This window comes from Myotis daubentonii, chromosome 18 (genome assembly GCF_963259705.1).
Source record: "Myotis daubentonii chromosome 18, mMyoDau2.1, whole genome shotgun sequence".
Taxonomy (NCBI): domain Eukaryota; kingdom Metazoa; phylum Chordata; class Mammalia; order Chiroptera; family Vespertilionidae; genus Myotis; species Myotis daubentonii.
This window is the reverse complement of record NC_081857.1, coordinates 850,181-866,005: the sequence shown is the minus strand read 5'-3', so window position 1 is coordinate 866,005 and position 15,825 is coordinate 850,181. Positions and strand designations below refer to the sequence as shown.

The 15,825-nt window shown below is 66.8% G+C and overlaps 1 protein-coding gene across 3 annotated transcripts; it reads left to right on the top strand.

The window, feature by feature from the left end:
- Positions 1–251: 251 nt before the first annotated feature.
- On the top strand, positions 252–15,614 carry NECTIN4 (nectin cell adhesion molecule 4). Of its 3 annotated transcripts, none has more exons than XM_059674035.1 (9): positions 252–616; positions 10,359–10,715; positions 11,740–12,030; positions 12,883–13,003; positions 13,851–13,999; positions 14,097–14,271; positions 14,607–14,682; positions 14,925–14,999; positions 15,345–15,614. In XM_059674035.1, exons 1-9 carry the CDS (start codon positions 535–537, stop codon positions 15,573–15,575), a joined length of 1,557 nt encoding a protein of 518 aa, XP_059530018.1. In that variant the 5' UTR covers positions 252–534; the 3' UTR covers positions 15,576–15,614. The 3 variants fall into 3 exon arrangements, with proteins under 3 accessions (XP_059530018.1, XP_059530020.1, XP_059530019.1); XM_059674037.1 differs by having other exon boundaries at positions 254–616; positions 14,115–14,271; XM_059674036.1 differs by having other exon boundaries at positions 254–616; positions 14,112–14,271.
- Positions 15,615–15,825: the final 211 nt, after the last annotated feature.

The window sequence follows — 15,825 nt, the reverse complement described above, 5'->3', positions numbered from 1 at the left end:
TTCCTTCCTACCCACAGGGCCTTGCCCTGTTCCTCCGGGCCCGGTGCCTCTCTCCTTAGCCACCGGGGCCTCTGCTCGCCTCTCTCTTTACAGCCCCTTCCATGCTGCCAGGTGAAGCCTGGAGCTGAGGGTGGAATCCCACCCCCAGGTCCTCCCCTCTCTCCCCAGCGCCCATTAGTCCCGGCCAGGGGGCGCGGCTGCAAGCCTCTGTGCCAGGCCCGGCCCCCAGACGCACCTGTTCTGACCTGCTGAGCAGGTTCCCAGTTTCTGCCGTAGCTGTTGGCCACGGCGTGGGAAGCAGCTCTGGGGGAGCTCGGAGCTCCCATCACGGCTTCTGGGGGGGCAGCTGCCGCTGGGTGCAGAACGGGGCCAGGTCCCCTAGCGGGAGCCCCAGGGGGACGGGCAGGTGCGCCAGGGCCCGAGGACCTGTGACCCTCCTGCCTCCGGGGTCGGTGCCCTCTCCAGCCCTAGAGCTGGCGCCCAGGGAGAGCCCGGTGGCACTTCAGGAACGCGGGGCAGCTCTGCGTGGGACCAATGCCCCTGGCCCTGGGAGCCGACATGCAGGGGCCTGAGGCCTGGCTGCTGCTGCTGCTGCTGCTCCTGGCGTCACTTGCAGGTAGGCCCCCCGGAGCCCACAGGACCCTCGCTTCTGAGCCACCAGTGCTCCCCCCCCCCCATGAGGCTGGACTGAGGATCCAACCTCTCTCTCACCCAGCTCCTGGCCCTGCCCCCGGGGAGTCAGGTAGCTCTTCCCCTTGGTGTCCCCTCCTGCTGAGGCCCCTGGGAGGAGAGATGAGGTGACCGGCAGGGAGCAGGGTGGGCTGGAGGGGCCCTTCCATCAGGGTCCCCGGGCGGAGCCCTCACCTCCCTGCTGAGCCCGGAACTGCTGAGTGGCACTGAGGCTGACTCAGGGGTGAGCTGGTTCCAGTCATGGGGTGTGGGGAGCTGATGCCCAGAGAGGGACCGGGGTTTCTCTCCTCTCTCCCCGAGTCCCAGGACCAGGTGCCTGGTGGGGGCTCTGGCCCCTCTCTTCCCCTGGACACACTCTTAGATCCCAGGTGGTAATGAGGTGACTACTCAGATGGGTTGGGGTCTAGCTACGTGTGGTTCCCTTTTGCTCATTCCTGTCCCCATTTCCTCACGTAGACGCCTTGTATTTCTGCCGTCTAATGTCTATGGAGCCGAGATAAATGACAGGAACTTCTAAGCTTCCGATGGGACAGGACCACAGTGGGCCATGCCAGGGCCATGCTTAACTGAGACCCCTTTCCTTTGGGACACGGGGACCTGCCTGCATAGAACTGTCTCTCCCCAGTCCCGGGAGCAGCCACAGAGCCTGGTCGTCCAGCAGGGCCCTGCTTCTGTGCCCGACGGGCGATGGCCCTGCCTCACCCCCGCTGAGGCTGTCAGGGCAGCGAGCCTGGCTGTGTGGCCCAGCCTCCAATCACAGGGCACTGAGCTTCTACCCCCCACCCGCACCCCCCCTCTTCCTTCCCCTTCTCCACAGAGCCCTTCTCACTTGCTCAGGTTGCCGGGCCTGGCGGCTGGGCAGCCACTTGCCTGCAGGACCTACCCACACCTTGAGGATGGGGTGGCTGTGTCTCAGGACAGGGCAGATCAGAGAGGTGCAGCCCCAACTCCCTCACTGTACGGAGGGAAACTGAGGCAGAGAGGCCCTCAGGGTTAGAAGCAGGACGTCCTGAGCCAGACCCGGTCCCTGACCCTCCAGGCCTGACAGACAGACAGGGGACGAGGCAATGGCGGGAAGCAGCCTGGCTCCAGGCCCCGGGGCTGCTCCGCGGGCTGGGGCTGCTCCGTGGGCTGGGGCTGCTCCGTGGGCTGGGGCTGCTCCGTGGGCTGGGGCTGCTCTGTGGGCTGCTCTGTGGGCTGGGGCTGCTCCGTGGGCTGGGGCTGCTCCACGGGCTGGGGCTGCTCTGTGGGCTGGGGCTGCTCCGTGGGCTGGGGCTGCTCCACGGGCTGAGGCTGCTCCGTGGGCTGGGGCTGCTCCACGGGCTGAGGCTGCTCCGTGGGCTGGGGCTGCTCCACGGGCTGAGGCTGGCCTCGAGCTCAGCCAAGCAGCTGCCCCATCGCTCAGGCCTCTCTGTTTCGGCTCCTCCGCAGCGGCTCCCGGAGACTGAAGGGTTTCTTGTCTCTGAAAAAACCGTGAGTTCTGGCTGTTTCTTCTCTTTATTTGTTAGGGGACCTTGGGCAACACAGAAACGAGTCTTAGACCCAGAGGCGGCGGTGCCTCCGTGGCTCCAGCCCTGAGGTCCCGGAGTGAACGGTCAGGCCCTGCGGAGGGCGGTCTGGCTGTGGTGATAAAGGGGGTCCTGGCTGCCTCTCTGGGTGGGACACTGTCCCTGCCCGCCCCCCCCCAGCGCTGAGCCCCAGGGCCGGGCCCCACCCCTGACCGAGGAGGAGGCTGGGGAGGCGCCTGCACCAAGGCTCTTTGTTTCTCTTTAATGAGATGAGTTTCCGGGTGAGGTCCCCTCCCTTCTCCCTCCCCCACCTCCTGCCCTGGGCGTGAGGGACCCGTGTCTGCTGACACCCTCAGTAGCTCCTCTTCCCAGCCGGGTCTGGCCCCAGTGGGCCTGCAGGGCCAGGGGTGGGGGCTCGCCAGTCCCGCCCTCACCCTGAGGGGGACCAGCTTTTAGTCTGAGGCTGGTTTCCTAGAAAGGGAGGCACATCCCTGCTTTTCTACTCCTGGGGGATCTTCCCCACCCAAGGCCAGAAAAGGGGGCAGGGAGGACACCCCAGGACCTCAGTCCTGGTGCACAGAGATGGCGGCGACGGGCTCGTCGCAGAGCTCACGGCCCCAGCCTCTAGTCTAGACTGCAGCCTTGGGGTCCTGGGGTCCCCAGCAAAGTGGATGGTTAAGCCTTGTGAGGGAGAATGCCTGGGCTGTCTGGCCTCTGAGACGTGCCCTTCTGAACCAGGTCTGGGGAGGAAGGTGGGCGGGGGTGGGCAGGAGCTGAGTCGGGAGGGAGCCCGGGGCTGGACCTGGGAGCAGAATAAAAATGGAAGGTGAGGCTGGGAACTGGGGCCACAGCCCGGGGAGGAGGGTGCACGGGGGACCACGCCGCAGGCAGGAGCCGCTGGCCCTGGCCCTTCCCATCATTCTCTGCCCCTCCCCCCACTCACCTCAAACTGGTGTGTGCTGAGAGCTGAGGTGAGGCTGGGATTTGGGTGGGGCAGAGCTGGCCACACTTGGAGGGTGGCTGGCAGGATGGGGGGGGGGGGCGCGGGTGGTAGGATCTCAGAGTTTGGGAGAAGCTGAATTCTGGGTCTCCCACCCACAGTGTGGCTGTTTGGTGACTCAGCCGGGCTCAGACTGGCTCCGGGGGGTTTAGAGGACTTATCTGAGCTGGAGCTGCGTCTGGGCCGAGTGGGGCTGCCTCCAGGCCTGCCCTGCCCCATTGTTCTCATCCCCGCTCCTTCTGCGGCCCCCTCCCCAGACGCTCATCGGTGGGTGGGCGCTTTGCCCAGGCTGCTAAGCTGGGGGCTTAGGACCATGGGAGGTAAGGAGGGAGGTGGATGAGCAGAGGGAGATTCTCCTGGTTTTACTCTGAGGCCAGGGTTGCCCGGGAGGGGAGGAAACAGGGCTCCCCTTCCAGGTCCTTTCTCCCCCCAATCTCACCTGTGTCTTCCATTCTCTCCCATGAAGGCGGGGGGAGGGGGGGCAGCGTTAATGCGGCTGAGACCCTGGATGACTTGGACCCTCCCTTAGCCCCAGGCAGCATCCTCCTCCCACCAACCCACACCAGACAACCCTCACCCAGCCCAGGGCCAGACAGGCATTCCCAGGGAGAGGCCTCCTCAGGCCACAGGTGCTGGGGGCCCTGGGGAGTGGCTGGGGGAGGAGGGGGAGTCCTGAGGACAAGGGTGAGAGAGCTCCTGTTCTGTGTTGGGGAGCCCGTGCTGGCAGCTGCCCAGGGCACCGCCGGAGAGACACGGCCGGGCCCTCCACCTGAGGTGACTCTGCCCTCAGTGAGGTGGGAGGGCACGTGAGGGCCAGTCCGGATGGACACAGCCACCCGCCACCCGCCACCCACCAGGCAGCCGGGACAGGAGGCATGCACACACCAGGGGACCCACGTCCAAATATTCGCACTGAGCCCGTGGGACAGGGGTATGTCACACACTCGTGTCCGTGCCTTACCACAAGCACATACACTCATGAAGGTAAGGCATGAACACGAGTGTGTAACACCCCTTCGTGCAAGGAGGCAGCCTCACATGCATGTGAACCACAACCAGAGCAACCAGGCCCTCACCCAGAGCTGCAGTCCAGACCCACCGGCTCACACTCCCCTCCTGGTCCTCCCTGACCCTCCCGGTACCCCGGGAATGCTGGAGGGAGCGGCCCCTCCCAGGAGAGCCTCCCAACCCCAGAGACACTATGGTGGCAGCCTCAGTCCCCTCCCGAGGTCACAGGCCAGGCCTCACACCCAGCAAAGTCGGGACAAAAGCTCAGGGTGGGAGCAGCCAGGGCTGGAGGGCCTGCCTGGGAGCCGGTGGCGTGGGGCCTGGCGGGTGGGGAGGCCGAGGGCAGGGATCCCGTTGGGCCAGTTGGGCCTGTTCTTCCCCTTGCGCAAGGTGGTGGCTGGTGGTGGCTCCACAGCACGTCTGACTCACCAAGGCTCCTGACCAGCGTCCTGGGCTCTGGGAGGAGGCTGGGAGGGTCAGAGGGAGGAGTGTGGCCAGCAGAGGCCACGGGCCTCAGCAGTGTGCAGCAGGAGGGTGGTGCGCCTGGCCTGGCACTGGGTGCTCACACAGTGACCTCACCTGGCAGGCGACTCTGGTGACATCATCACGCGATGCCAGGTGGGTGCTGGCTGGGAGAGAGGAGGTTGCTCTGCGCTGGCGGCTGAGCTCTGGATCCCTCTGAGCCCAGCTCTCTCCCCTGAAGACGGCACTGAGGACAGTGGGGCTGTGGGAGCAGCCGAGGGCTTTCCTGCCGCACTGGGTCCTGTGCAGGCCTTGGGCTTGTCTCTGGGGAGTGTGGGTCTTGGGCTCACAGTGGGGATGCAAGGATCGGACTCCGGCATGTGCTGGGCACTCGATGCCTGTTGCGCTCTATGAAGTCATTTTGGGGGGAAATGTGGGTGATGAGTGGGGAAGGGGTGGCAGATGGTTGGCAAGTCTCAGGAAGGAGTTTCTGACATTGTCCCAGAAACAGTCTTTAGAAGGGCTCTGTGCCTGGCTGAAGCACTGGACCCCTGCGGCCTGCAGACAGCAGTGCTGGGCGCAGGGGACGTGCGGGGAGCCCACCTCAGGCCTGCCCTGGCAGCCCTGCCTTCCTGTGTCCAGAGGGTGTGCTGGGAGGGGCGCAGGCGGTTAGCTGGACTCCCAGGCTGGGCTGGGTGGGACCGACGTCAGCTCAGGGCCCTGGCATCCAGCCCTGCAGGTCTGTCCTGTCCCTTTCAGGCTCTCCCAGCTCCCAACAGCATCCCCCGCCCCCCTGCAAGCAGGGCTGCAGGCCCCTCCCTCTGCCCCTGCTGGGCTCTGCCTCCCGGACCCTCGGGTCCCTGTAGTTGGGCTTCTCTGTCTACCCCCTCCCCATGCCCGTCCACCCCTTTCTTTTCTTTAAAAAAATATTTTTATTGATTTCAGAGAGGAAGGGAGAGGGAGAGAGAGAGAAACATCCATGATGAGAGAGGATCATGGATCGGCTGCCTCCTGCACGCCCCGCACTGGAAATCAAGCCCGCAGCCCGGGCCTGTGCCCTGACTGGGAATCTAACCGTGACCTCCTGGTTCACAGGTCGACGCTCAGCCCCTGGGCCCCACCGGCCGGCCTCCACCCCTTTCTTTTTTCCTTTGCACTGAACCCAGCTAACCAGTCTGTCCTGCCTGCACCCCAAGGTTGGCAAGGTTGCCATGCACACCCCTCCCTGCCTAACCCAGCCAAAGACTGCTCCTTCCTCCTGGGCCCACCCTCTCCCCCTTCTGCCTGTCTCTCCTCCAGTCGCTCATTCACTCATCCAGTCATCAGTAAACAGGGATTGAGTATCAATTATGAGCCAGGAATGCAGACCACACGCTCCCATGGGAAGCACTGAGTCAGAATCCACGTTTCCACAGGTGATGTGAGGCCCAGCCTCTCCTCTGAGGAGCTCAGCCTGGTGGGAGGCAGCTGCAGCCCCGGGGTAAACGCTGAGCGGGTGAAAGCAGGCGGCGGGCAGGCGCCGGCACACAGGAAGGAGGGCAGCCGGGCGCCGGGAGCAGGTGTGGGCAGCGGCCTTGAGGGTCTGCGTCTTCCCCTCTCCCCCTGTGCGGGGACCAAATCCTGCCCTTTCCCAGGAACGGCGCCTCCTCTCCCTCCTAGTTCAGGTTCTCGCTTTCCCGCCGGAGGCACAGCACCCCTGCCTCCCGGATTCGTGACTTGCGTTCCCTCTTGACCAAATCGGAACCCCTCTGCCTGGTGCGGAAGGTCTTGGGCGGCTGGGCTCCAACCACGGACTCCGGACCTACCTGCCTCACTTGCCCTCCTCTCCGCCTCCCGAACCCGGTCCTCTCCGCCCACCTGGTCGCCCACAGCCTGGCCGAGTCAGAACCCACCCCAGGGCTGTCTGCCCCGCGAGCTGTGAGGCCTGGACAGGGCCTGCTCCGCAGATGAGGGTCCCGGGGCAGATGAGGCTCCGGGCAGATGAGGCTCCGGGCAGATGAGGCTCCGGGGCAGATGAGGCTCCCGGGGCAGATGAGGCTCCGGGGCAGATGAGGCTCCCGGGGCAGATGAGGCTCCCGGGGCAGATGAGGCTCCCGGGGCAGATGAGGCTCCCGGGGCAGATGAGGCTCGGGGCAGATGAGGCTCCAGGCAGTTGAGGGTCCCGGGGCAGATGAGGGTCCAGGCAGATGAGGGTCCGGGCAGATGAGGGTCCCGGGGCAGATGAGGCTCCGGGCAGTTGAGGGTCCGGGGCAGATGAGGCTCCGGGGCAGATGAGGGTCCAGGCAGATGAGGGTCCGGGGCAGATGAGGCTCCGGGGCAGATGAGGCTCCGGGCAGATGAGGGTCCCGGGGCAGATGAGGCTCCCGGGCAGATGAGGGTCCAGGCAGATGAGGCTCCGGGGCAGATGAGGCTCCCGGGGCAGATGAGGGTCCAGGGCAGATGAGGCTCCCGGGGCAGATGAGGCTCCGGGGCAGATGAGGGTCCCGGGGCAGATGAGGCTCCGGGGCAGATGAGGGTCCGGGCAGATGAGACTCCCGGGGCAGATGAGGCTCCGGGCAGATGAGGCTCCGGGGCAGATGAGGGTCCGGGCAGATGAGGCTCCGGGGCAGATGAGGGTCCGGGGCAGATGAGGCTCCGGGGCAGATGAGGGTCCCGGGGCAGATGAGGGTCCAGGCAGATGAGGGTCCGGGCAGATGAGGGTCCCGGGGCAGATGAGGCTCCGGGCAGATGAGGCTCCGGGGCAGATGAGGGTCCGGGCAGATGAGGCTCCGGGGCAGATGAGGCTCCGGGGCAGATGAGGGTCCGGGCAGATGAGGCTCCGGGGCAGATGAGGGTCCGGGGCAGATGAGGGTCCGGGGCAGATGAGGGTCCGGGGCAGATGAGGCTCCGGGGCAGATGAGGCTCCGGGGCAGATGAGGGTCCGGGCAGATGAGGCTCCGGGGCAGATGAGGGTCCGGGGCAGATGAGGGTCCGGGGCAGATGAGGGTCCCGGGGCAGATGAGGGTCCGGGCAGATGAGGGTCCGGGCAGATGAGGGTCCCGGGGCAGATGAGGCTCCGGGCAGTTGAGGGTCCGGGGCAGATGAGGCTCCGGGCAGATGAGGGTCCCGGGGCAGATGAGGCTCCCGGGCAGATGAGGCTCCGGGGCAGATGAGGGTCCGGGGCAGATGAGGCTCCGGGGCAGATGAGGCTCCCGGGGCAGATGAGGCTCCGGGGCAGATGAGGGTCCGGGCAGATGAGACTCCCGGGGCAGATGAGGGTCCGGGCAGATGAGGCTCCGGGGCAGATGAGGTTCCGGGGCAGATGAGGCTCCGGGGCAGATGAGGGTCCGGGGCAGATGAGGGTCCCGGGGCAGATGAGGGTCCAGGCTGATGAGGGTCCGGGCAGATGAGGGTCCTGGGGCAGATGAGGCTCCGGGCAGTTGAGGGTCCGGGGCAGATGAGGCTCCGGGGCAGATGAGGGTCCAGGCAGATGTGGGTCCGGGGCAGATGAGGCTCCGGGGCAGATGAGGCTCCGGGCAGATGAGGGTCCCGGGGCAGATGAGGCTCCCGGGCAGATGAGGCTCCGGGGCAGATGAGGGTCCAGGCAGATGAGGGTCCGGGGCAGATGAGGGTCCGGGGCAGATGAGGCTCCGGGGCAGATGAGGCTCCGGGCAGATGAGGCTCCGGGGCAGATGAGGGTCCGGGGCAGATGAGGGTCCGGGGCAGATGAGGGTCCCGGGGCAGATGAGGGTCCGGGCAGATGAGGGTCCGGGCAGATGAGGGTCCCGGGGCAGATGAGGCTCCGGGCAGTTGAGGGTCCGGGGCAGATGAGGCTCCGGGCAGATGAGGGTCCCGGGGCAGATGAGGCTCCCGGGCAGATGAGGCTCCGGGGCAGATGAGGGTCCGGGGCAGATGAGGCTCCGGGGCAGATGAGGCTCCCGGGGCAGATGAGGGTCCCGGGGCAGATGAGGGTCCGGGCAGATGAGGGTCCGGGCAGATGAGGGTCCCGGGGCAGATGAGGCTCCGGGCAGTTGAGGGTCCGGGGCAGATGAGGCTCCGGGCAGATGAGGGTCCCGGGGCAGATGAGGCTCCCGGGCAGATGAGGCTCCGGGGCAGATGAGGGTCCGGGGCAGATGAGGCTCCGGGGCAGATGAGGCTCCCGGGGCAGATGAGGCTCCGGGGCAGATGAGGGTCCGGGCAGATGAGACTCCCGGGGCAGATGAGGCTCCGGGCAGATGAGGCTCCGGGGCAGATGAGGTTCCGGGGCAGATGAGGCTCCGGGGCAGATGAGGGTCCGGGGCAGATGAGGGTCCCGGGGCAGATGAGGGTCCAGGCAGATGAGGGTCCGGGCAGATGAGGGTCCTGGGGCAGATGAGGCTCCGGGCAGTTGAGGGTCCGGGGCAGATGAGGCTCCGGGGCAGATGAGGGTCCAGGCAGATGAGGGTCCGGGGCAGATGAGGCTCCGGGGCAGATGAGGGTCCCGGGGCAGATGAGGCTCCGGGGCAGATGAGGCTCCGGGGCAGATGAGGCTCCGGGCAGATGAGGCTCCCGGGGCAGATGAGGCTCCCGGGGCAGATGAGGCTCCCGGGGCAGATGAGGGTCCAGGGCAGATGAGGCTCCCGGGGCAGATGAGGGTCCGGGGCAGATGAGGCTCCCGGGGCAGATGAGGGTCCAGGGCAGATGAGGCTCCCGGGGCAGATGAGGGTCCGGGGCAGATGAGGCTCCCGGGGCAGATGAGGGTCCAGGGCAGATGAGGCTCCCGGGGCAGATGAGGGTCCGGGGCAGATGAGGCTCCCGGGGCAGATGAGGGTCCAGGGCAGATGAGGCTCCCGGGGCAGATGAGGGTCCGGGGCAGATGAGGGTCCCGGGGCAGATGAGGGTCCAGGGCAGATGAGGCTCCCGGGGCAGATGAGGGTCCAGGGCAGATGAGGCTCCCGGGGCAGATGAGGGTCCAGGGCAGATGAGGCTCCCGGGGCAGATGAGGGTCCAGGGCAGATGAGGCTCCCGGGGCAGATGAGGCTCCGGGGCAGATGAGGCTCCCGGGGCAGATGAGGCTCCCGGGGCAGATGAGGCTCCCGGGGCAGATGAGGCTCCGGGGCAGATGAGGGTCCGGGCAGATGAGACTCCCGGGGCAGATGAGGCTCGGGGCAGATGCCCCTGCCACTCGCCCTTCCGCCTGGCCCGCGTCCTGGTCCCAAGACGCCCAACCGACCGACCTCCTCTCTGAGCCTCGGCCTCGGCCTTCCGGTCTCAGGGACTGGCTGGGGCCGGCGGGGAGCCCCCCCACACACCCACACCCACACCTTCCTCCCAGGAACCCGGTCTCTCCCCTCCAAGCAGGAAAACCACGTTCTAAGAGCCTCCCGGACGGACCTCCCACACGCGGCTCTCACCTGCCTGGGCCCCTGAGAGCCATCTTTCCGGGGCGGGGCGCAGGCCTGCCCTGGGCCCCCGTTTTGCGCACTTCAGAACCGCGCGCCCCCGCGGGCAGAGCCTGGGTCCCTCCCGCCCCCGCCCCCGCCCCCCGCCCCCAGCGGTCGCGGCCGGGAGGGGGTGGCTGCCGCGCCTCCGCCGCGGGCGTGGTGTCCCCACCGGTTGAGCAGGGACGCACCGCCCACTCTCTGGTCTGTGGGCGTCCGGGGAGCGGCCGTCGCCCCGGTCGCTGTGAGTCCCGCCCCGCAGCCCCTAACCCGCTGCCTCTTTGCCCGCAGGCCGCTGCCCGGCGGGCGAGCTGGAGACCCCGGAGCTGGTGACGGTGGTGCTGGGCCAGGACGCCCGGCTGCCCTGCCTCTACCGCGGGGGCCCCGACGAGCAGGTGGCGCAGGTGGCCTGGGCGCGCGCCGACGCGGCCGAGGGCGCCCGGGAGCTGGCGCTGCTGCACGCGCAGTACGGGCTGCACGTGGGCCCCGCCTACGAGGGGCGCGTGGAGCGGCCGCCCCCGCGAGGCCCCCTGGACGGCGCGGTGCTGCTGCGCAACGCGGTGCAGGCGGACGAGGGCGAGTACGAGTGCCGCGTGAGCACCTTCCCCGCCGGCAGCTTCCAGGCGCGGCTGCGGCTCCGCGTGCTGGGTGAGCGGCCCGACCCGGCCTGGGGGGGGGGGGGGGCGGAGCGGGTCCTGCGGGGGCGGGGGCAGCGCGCGGCCTGCAGCCCACCCCCCTCACAACTCAGAGTGACCCCCGCCTTGGTACCCCAGGCTCAGCCTTGGGAGGAGCCATTTAACGCTAGTTCTTCCTCCCAGTGACCTGACACCTCCCTCTCGCTGCACCCTCGGCTCTCGGCTCCCGGAGCCCCAGCCCTCCGGCTGGGCTCGGACCTCCCCGCCCCCGCCGCGCTCACTGGGTCTCACCCGCTTCCAGCAGACGCTGGTCAAAGCCCCTCAGCACCTGGGCTCCACGTGGGGCCTAGGAGTGGGCCGGCGGGCCCAGGGGTGGCAGGTGCCATGCAGGACCAGGGGCTAATGTCTCTCTTGGCCTGGACCGCAGTGAGTGTGGTCAGAGACCACAGTGACCCTTTAGTCCCCGCTTTGCACGGTGGGCGCTTGTGGTCGGTGGAAGCCCCAAACCGAAGGCCAAGTGAAGCCTTTTCCATCCTGGGCTTAGGCTACGAATGTTCTGAAGATAAAACAGGGCTGTCATCTGCCTCGTCGCCAGCCTCATAGGAAATAGGAGTGTGAACCGGCCTGAGCAGCTAGGAGCCGGGTCTGGGGCAGCCTTTCCCTGCCCTGAGGCTCTGGTCCTCGATGGGACAGGAACAACCATATCTGTGCACCTCGATGGCTCGTTGGCAGGACTGATGAGATGCTGTTTGTAAAGTGTTTAGCGTAATACTTGGCACTTAGCAAGTGCGTAATAAGTGGTGCCTATTACTATTATATACGTTATCTTTAGTTCGTTCATTGTTTTCATTAAAAGTAACCCATGCTCGTTGTAAAAAATACAAACAGTGGACAGGTATAAAGTCAGATGAGGTTCTGCCACTCACCCGGTATCTTTCCTGGTGAAATAAGAGAACAGCGGCCGGTGGGAATGGACCTGGGATGGGGCAGGGCCTCCTGACAGGGTGCAGACCGTGACCCCCTTCCCCCACCTGCAGTGCCTCCCCTGCCCTCACTGAATCCTGGTCCAGCGCTCGAAGAGGGCCAGGGCCTGACACTGGCCGCCTCCTGCACAGCTGAGGGCAGCCCGGCTCCCAACGTGACCTGGGACACAGAGGTCAAGGGCACGATGTCCAGCCGCACCTTTGAGCACTCCCGCTCGGCGGCTGTCACTTCAGAGTTCCGCCTGGTGCCCAGCCGCAGCATGAATGGGCGGCCCCTCACCTGCGTGGTCTCCCACCCGGGCCTGCTCCAGGACCAGAGGATCACCCACATCCTGCAGGTGGCCTGTGAGTACTGGGTCTTGGGTGGGGCCCCGCGGGCTTCAAGGGTGAGATCCTGAGAGCCTAATCCCACCGTCAGGCCAGCCGGGTCCTGTGGCCACAACATGTGGCTGAGAGAGCACCAGTCCGAGAGGTGAGGCCTGGGGGGAGCCCACCCAGATGACCTTTGGCCTCTGACCTAAAAGGCTGGTTGGGAGAATCACACGTGAACTAGGAATTGAAAGCACCTGGTGGGGTGTCCAGGCCGGACGGGAGCTGCTGCCCGCTGCCGCTCTCCCCTTCGGCTTCCGTTTCTGCCTCCGCAGAGGAGGGGACTCAGACCCACGTCAGGGCTCCCGTGGGAACCAGGGCCCGGAGCGCAGAGCAGCGGGGGCTCCGTGCAGGGAGGTGCGCAGAGCAGCGGGGGCCTGGCAGGAGGTGTGGGGCCTCTGGGGGTGAGGACTGTTTCTGACTCCGACTAACCCAGCACGTGGCCCAGCGTGGGTCCACAGCAGATGTTTGTTAAGGAAATGAATGGAATAGTAGATGTTTAGCTTCCCAAGAATCAGGGAGCATGAACCAGTACAGCTCCGCGGGACCTCGGTGGGGAGGGCTCGGGGCGAGTGACCGTGGCACGCAGGGGCTCCTTGCACCCGTACCCCAGGACCCTCTGAGCCCAGAGAGGAGAGGGCGCTGTGTGGCGAGGCACCACGGGCCGGGTGCAGGGGTGGGGTGGGGGCTGGGTTGGCACCAGTGAGTGGGAAGGAGAAGGCAGGGGAGGCTCTTTCAGGTCGGAGGAGCCTGGGGTGGGGGCCCTTGAAGGAACAGCGAGATGAGAGCCACCATTCCCATCTTTTCTCCTCCCACCTTCTCCCCCAGACCTTGCAGAGGCCTCGGTGCGGGGCCTGGAAGACCAAAAGCTGTGGCAGACCGGCAGAGAAGGCACCACACTCAAGTGCCTGAGTGAGGGGCAGCCCCCGCCCACCTACAACTGGACACGGTGAGGGCCTGGCCTGGGCGGGCCGCTCGGACCCAGACCCTCTCTCAGGCCAGCGTGTGCTCAGGAGGGGCTGGACGGATAGTGTGAGCCCCAGGTGAATTGGGGCACAGGCTCATCCAACGCAGGAGCAGCCGTGGTCACCGAGTGGCGTCGGCTTGCGTGGGGAGTCTGGGTGTGCGACCATTTCAGGGAGCCAGCCAGCAACGATTGGCTTTTTTCCTAGCTTTTACACGACGAAGTACTTAAGTATTAACATTTCATACGTGCACATCGGTTCCTAAAGGGGGGAGACCACAGGATGCAGCGATGGTAACTGCTGTCAAACCAACGCTCCTGTGACCCACGGTGGTGCCTGCCCTGGAAGCACCCCACTCCGCCGGTTCCCTCGGGAGCGCTTGGCTTTCTCCAGGGTCTGAGGCCCAGGGACTCAGGGAGGGTCAGGCGCACGTCTGTGGGTGCCTCGGCGCACGTGGCCTGTGCCCGAGGCCCTGCCCTGCCCGTGCACGTGCCGTGGGGGTGGGGTGCCAGTCACTTTTTCCAAGTACGTCTGAGCCCAGACAGGAGCGAAGCGTCCCGTTGCGGACTGCATGCCAGAGGTGCCTGGTGCCCAGTCTGGGCGATGTGCTGCCGTGGGAGCGTGTGGGATGGCATGCGCGTGTGGAGGGCGCCCAGGTCAGGCTGAGCGGCAGGGCGGAGGGCCTCTGCCTGGACCTGCCTGGGTGGGAGGGGCACCGTGGGAACGGCCTGCGGCACCGGGTGACGACATGGGGGCGGGAAGGGGCGCCAGGCCTGGGCACGTCGGTGGTGCAGCGCAGCCGGCAGCCCCCATCAGCTCCCTGTCCTCCAGGCTGGACGGACCTCTGCCGCGCGGGGTGCGCGTGGAAGGGGACACCCTGGGCTTCCCCCCGCTGACTGCTGAGCACAGTGGCGTCTACGTCTGCCACGTCAGCAATGACCTCTCCTGGCGGGAGACCCAGGTCACCGTGGAGGTGCTCGGTAAGCTCGGGGGCACGGCAGCGAGCAGAGGGCCGGGCTGCGGGGCGGGGTGAGGTTTGCTCCGTGTGGACGGCGGGGGAACTGGGCTCCCGCTCAGGCAGCCTGTCTCCAGCAGACCCTGCGGAGGCCACGGGGAAGCAGGTGGACCTGGTGTCGGCCTCCGTGGTGGTGGTGGGCGTGATCGCCGGGCTCCTGCTCTGCCTCCTGGTGGTGGTGGTGGTGCTGATGTCACGATACCATCGGCGCAAGGCCCGGCAGATGACCCAGAAGTAGTGAGTACTGGCCGCTCCTGGGGACGGAGGAGACAGGCGGGGGGGGGGGGGGACCGAGGAGAGGAAAGGGGGTGGGCCTCTGGGGCTCGGGGTCTGGGCCACGGCTGGATGAGGAGGACCTCGCTGCCTGTGAGGGTCAGATCCACACACCCAGGCGTCACCGTGCACACACACTTGCACGCGCACATGCTCCGCAGCCACGCTGCCGCCACAGCCGTCGAGCACACTTGCAGGGACAGCACATCACCCAGGGCCCGGTCTCCCAGAGGCCCGGCCAGGGCTCCCTGTGGAGGGCCACCTCTGTCCCCCTCCTGACCAAGGGGTGTCTTTCCCAGTGAGGAGGAGCTGACCCTGACCAGGGAGAACTCCATCCGGAGGCTGCATTCCCACCACTCGGACCCCAGGAGCCAGGTGGGTGCCCCTCTGCCCAGGAGCACAGCCCTCTGCCGGGCTGGCCGCTGACTCACCACTGCTTCGGCTCCCTGGGTCCTGGGGCAGCCCCATCAGCACTGGTCCTGGGCGGGGGGCACGGGGATGTTTGTGTCCAGGAGAGAATGGGCTGTGGGTTGGGGGAGTGGTGGTCAGGGAGGAGCTGGTGGAAGACAGAGGTGGGGCCGAGCCCTGTCCTGACTCCCCCGTGTCCGGCCCTGCAGCCGGAGGAGAGTGTAGGGCTGAGAGCCGAGGGCCACCCTGATAGTCTCAAGGACAACAGTAGCTGCTCTGTGATGGTGAGGCCCCGGCCCCACCGCGTCCCCACCACTCTCCTCAGCTCCTGTCCTGTTCCCAGTGGGGGCGGGGGTCAGTGGCCCCTCCCTGTCCTTGGCCTGCCCCTCAGCCTGGCTCAGACGGCCCCACCCTGCCCTCCTGCTCCACCTTCATCTCCATTTCTGTCCCCACACCCAGCACTTGCTCCCAGCTCCTCCTCTCATGCCCAGTGCCTCTGAGACAGCCATGACCCCTGACCCCTGTTTATGCTTGACCTACGACCCCACCTTGCCCCTCCGTGCCCCCTCCCCCCAGGGTATGGCTGCCCTGTCTTGGTTCCTGACATGCCCTCTGCCCTTGGCCTCCAGAGTGAAGAGCCGGAAGGTCGCAGCTACTCCACACTGACCACCGTGCGGGAGATCGAGACCCAGACAGAGCTGCTGGTGCCCAGTCCCGGCTGCGAGCGGGCGGAGGGGGAGGAGGACCGCGACGAGGGCATCAAGCAGGCCATGAGCCACTTCGTGCAGGAGAACGGGACGCTGCGGGCCAAGCCCACGGGCAACGGCATCTACATCAACGGGCGGGGGCACCTGGTGTGACCCAGGCCCACCTCCCAAAGCCCGCTCCCTCTGCTGACTGTGCGACCTTTTCCTCCAGCCCTTGTGTCTCCATTGGTTGAGTCCCTGCTGTGTGTGCAGGTCAGTGTGTGTGTGTGTGTGTGTGTGTGTGTGTGTGCCGACTGTGTGTGAGGAGGGCGCCTGTGCTGCGCGTCATGCCATCTGTCAGGGCCCCGTGCCCGGTACTGCTGTGCCCAGGCCCCGGGCAGCTGCGTGAGAGTTGTGTGGCTGC

What these genes read in the sequence shown, in the direction of transcription:
- NECTIN4 (XM_059674035.1), top strand. Translation starts at nt 535, where the DNA reads ATGCCCCTGGCCCTGGGAGCCGACATGCAGGGGCCTGAGGCCTGGCTG. An exon ending in GCTGCGGCTCCGCGTGCTGG is followed by an intron (nt 10,716 to 11,739) that starts GTGAGCGGCCCG and finishes CCCCACCTGCAG; the next exon opens with TGCCTCCCCTGCCCTCACTG. An exon ending in ACTCGGACCCCAGGAGCCAG is followed by an intron (nt 14,683 to 14,924) that starts GTGGGTGCCCCT and finishes CCGGCCCTGCAG; the next exon opens with CCGGAGGAGAGTGTAGGGCT.